This window comes from Geospiza fortis, unplaced genomic scaffold (genome assembly GCF_000277835.1).
Source record: "Geospiza fortis unplaced genomic scaffold, GeoFor_1.0 scaffold676, whole genome shotgun sequence".
NCBI lineage: Eukaryota > Metazoa > Chordata > Aves > Passeriformes > Thraupidae > Geospiza > Geospiza fortis.
In genome coordinates this window covers 388427-392245 of record NW_005054600.1, presented here as the reverse complement: position 1 = coordinate 392245, position 3819 = coordinate 388427, and the positions used below count along the sequence as shown (strand labels likewise).

General features: G+C 60.7%; 1 protein-coding gene across 1 annotated transcript in view; it reads left to right on the top strand.

Annotated features, from left to right (window-relative positions):
- Nucleotides 1-2305: 2305 nt before the first annotated feature.
- Nucleotides 2306-3819, top strand: part of LOC115948894 — a 4883-nt gene continuing 3369 nt past the window's right edge. Inside the window, exon 1 of the mRNA XM_031064517.1 lies at nucleotides 2306-3771. Within this exon, the coding sequence (XP_030920377.1) occupies nucleotides 2840-3771 (932 nt within the window). The 5' untranslated portion in view covers nucleotides 2306-2839. The remainder of the gene's footprint in view (nucleotides 3772-3819) is intronic.

Below are 3819 nucleotides of genomic sequence, written 5' to 3'. Positions count from 1 at the left end.
GTAGGGAAAAGGTGTTTGGGGGAAAGGGGTGCAGGGTCAAGGCTTGACCTGCCTGAGCCTCAGGGAGAAGATTGCTGGGGAAAAAAATAAGGAGAAAATGTTTTTGTGGAAGCAGGAGGAGAGGGGAGGGGACAGAGGCTGCTCAGGTGACCCCACAGATTGAGGAGCAGCTTTGGGGTGAGGCTGTGACGTGCTGGAGTCCCTAAACCCAGCCCCTGGGCCATGTTCTAGCCCTGGAGTTCCCACCCCACATCCCTGCTTTTTAAAGGATGCTGTGTGTAAATATTCCCTCTATTTTTACATGGATTCCTCCTGGTTTGCACCTCGGGGGTGCCGGGGTTGGTGCCACCCTCGCTGTCACCGTGTGCCACCACAAATACAGCCCTCCCTCACCAGCCTGGCTGCACTGGAGTTCCCTGGGATCCTGGGGAGGACGGGTGGGAATGGCACCTTTTGGGGTGGTGGGGAGCATTTAACTCCTCACCTCCTCATGCACAGGGAGTCTGAGGTGGCTCTTCCCCTCAAAATCCCTTGGGATTTGGGGATTTCAGCCCAAAGGGATTTTTGGGGAAGTGGTGACGATTCCATCCCTTTTCTTTGGAGGGAAAAGGGGGCAGGGGGGCTTTGGGGTCAGCCCTGAGTGGGCTCCCATTCCCAGCCCCATCCCAATCCCATCCCTGACCATGGGGTGGGGTCCAGGGGAGGGGACACACTGGGGACACCCCCGGGTGCAGGGCCCGCAGGAGCCGCCAGAGGGCGGCAGTGGCACAGCCCGGGCTGGGGGGGGCGAACGAGACCCCAAACACAGCTGGGTCACCCCAAAACCACCGGGGACATCCCCCAAACCGGGGACATCCCCAAAACAGCGACATCCCTATGCCCTGGGGGCCACTGAGGAGCTCAGCATGGCCCTGCATGTCCCCACAAGGACCCAGCCCTGGGGTGAGGGAAGGATCCCTGCTGGAATTCCCATCCCCTGGCACTGGGACAGGAGAGGACAGAGACTTCCCAGGAGACCCAAACCCATCCCCTTCCCCTCACCCTTTCTCTCCCCACAGCCCCCACAAAGTCCCGGCCACCCCACCCCATTCTCTGGCTGCACCAGCCTTTCCCAGCTCCATTTTTCATGGGATTGCCCATTTTTCCCTTTGCAGCATTCCTCACTCCCTGGTGCTGGGCAGCCTGAGGAATCTTCAGGAACTGGGGAGCCTCTGCTGGATTTTGGGGGGTATTTAGGTTCATGGGGCCCTTGTGGCTCCCACTGGGAGCCACTGGGGGGGTCTCAGCACCTCCCCAGGGTCCGGCAGTGGCCCCAGTCCCACTTTTCCTGCCCGTGGAGGGATTCAAAGGCACCCAGAGGGAAAGCACAGGTTTTTTACATTTTCCCAATCTGCTCTCAAGATGTGGCGAGGGCGGAAGCGGCGCCTCAAAGGCTCCGGATGAGCCTCGTGGGGCTGGGGACCCTCCAGGTGGCTCTGGGGGGGAGGGAGGTGCCGGGGACACTTTCCTAGTGTGCAGGGACACAGATCCCTGCTGGGTGTCCCCATTGTGGCTCTGGGGCTGCAGCAGAGGGGTCCTGGGCCTTCCAGAGGGTGGTGCTGGCCTTGGGGACAGACCCAGAGGGACCTGCAGGAGGCTGTTCCCAGGGCTTGGGGACAGACCCAGAGGGACTTGCAGGTCGCTGTTCCCAGGGGAATCCTTCCCCTGGAAGCCTGTGCCATTCCCTGGGAGTTGGAGCTAGGAGGGTGAAGTGCACAGGCACGGACGGGAGCGTGTCCCAAACCTTCCAGGACACTCCCTGGGACATGCCAGGGGATGTCACCACACGTGGTGTCCCTGCTCCCTGGACACGGCGCTGGCTCAGCCTGGATTTGCCCTTTGTTCCCCAGCTGGGAAAAATCAGAAAATCCCCCAAATTCCACCTCACTCATGGCATCCTGAGGATCTGGGAGAGTCCCTGAGGAAGAGTTTGGGTCTGGAGGCAGGAATCCCAAAGGGGTGTCCTGGCTCCCAGGGCCGTGTCCAGCTGGGAGAGTGCCGGACAGACGGACACGAGCCCAGTCCTGCTGCCATTCCCGAGGGAATCCTCGTGCTCCAGCCGGGCTTTGGGTGAGAGCAGCTCTGGGATTAAAGATCCCCAACGGAGCAAATTTGGTGTTGGGATGAACTCACCGGAGCTGGGGGAGCTGGGACGGAGCCAGGGGCTGGGAGAGGGGGGAGAACATCACACACTGAACTGGGAATGGTTATTTTTAGGACAATTCTCAGCTTGGAGAGCAACCAAAGGGATAAAACGATTCAATATGGGCCCAGTGCTTAACGAGGAGGCTGAAAATCCCCAGGCTGGGATAGCTGGGGAGAGCCTTCGGGATGGGGTTTGGGGTTTGTGGAGAGCCCAAAGGGGTCATTTGGGGGTCCCGGCCCCTCCGGGGGTCCCTCTGCTCCTTCCCAGCCTGGAGCTGGGCTGGAACCACTTCCCAAGGAAGGGTCACTGCTTCCCTTCCTCCTCAGCTGGGAGCGGGACAGAAGGATAGGACGTGGGCAAGGGGCTGGAATAACGACCAGGGGGAAGCAGCAGCCCTGCTCCTCCTGCCTGTCCCTTGGGGTGGCTCTGCCTCACTCTTAAGTGGCTTTTATCCCTTTTTTAGGCTGATAAACCCCAAAATCCATCCCCTCCAGCCCTCAGGAAATCCCAGATTCCACGAGACCCCCGTGGTCCCCCTGAGAACCCTCAACCTCCCACAGCACTGGGACATTTTTCCAGCTGGAAAAAAACCCTTTTATTCCTTTAATTCCTGGTGATGGAGGAGGTGAGGAGCTGGAGGATTTCCCTTCCCTGATGGAGAGGGATCAACCCTTTGGAAAACCGGGGGAGGAGGAGCCCCGGGGCGCTCGTGGCTCCATCCCTTCCTCCTCCACCTTTTCCCAAACCCCAAAATTCAACTCCACATTCTGCAGCCGCGAAATCCTGGGAGCGTTGAGCTGCTTCACAAACCCCATAAAGCCCAACAATTGCAGAGAAACCCAACCCCAGCCTGGCCTCCCCCCCTCCTGCCCGCTCCGCGCAGATCAAACGCCTCTTAATCGGAATAGAATTTCCTGGGACGAAATGAGGAAAATCTGTCGCTCGCATCCGCCCGGCAGCCGCTCCCCCGCCCCGGGCTGGTCCTGGAGGAGCTTTTCCCTCCCTGTCCCACTGCCCCTCATCCCCCCCCAGCCCACGGAGCGTCCCGGGAGCCCCTCGGGGAGCCCGGAGCCCTCTGGGGCTCGGCCACCCCGGGAATGTGCTGCGGAGTGGAAAGGCAGCAGGAAACGGGCCCCTGCAGCCCCGCTCCGGAGCACCGGGAACTTGTTCCAGCCGCCGAGGGAGAGCTTTCCTTTCATCTCCGGCCAGGAGCTGAGCCGGGCCTTTCGTCTCTCCCCAGACACGGCTTTGAAGGCTCCGGGGCTGTCCCAGATGTGCTGCGGGGCTGCGAGGGGGTGGGGGCGGCTCTGGGAGAGCGGGGTCCTTCCCCTGCTCCTGCCAGGAGCCCCAGCCCTGGATGGTCTGAGGGGCTGGGGACACCCAGCCCTCAGGGACATCCGTGGGTGGTGGCTCTGGGCATGGTTTGCAGCTCCAAGGGCTTTTCTGAGTCTCCTTTGGGCTCCACTTTGGCCCAGCAGAGAGACAGGAACCGGAGTCAGCTCTGAGGGATCTCAGAGCTGCTCCCACAAAAATAATTCAGCGTTCCCCTGGGATGTGGTTCCATCCGTGGATCCATCCATCCATCCATGGATCCATGGATCCATCCATGGATCAATCCATCCATCGATCCATCC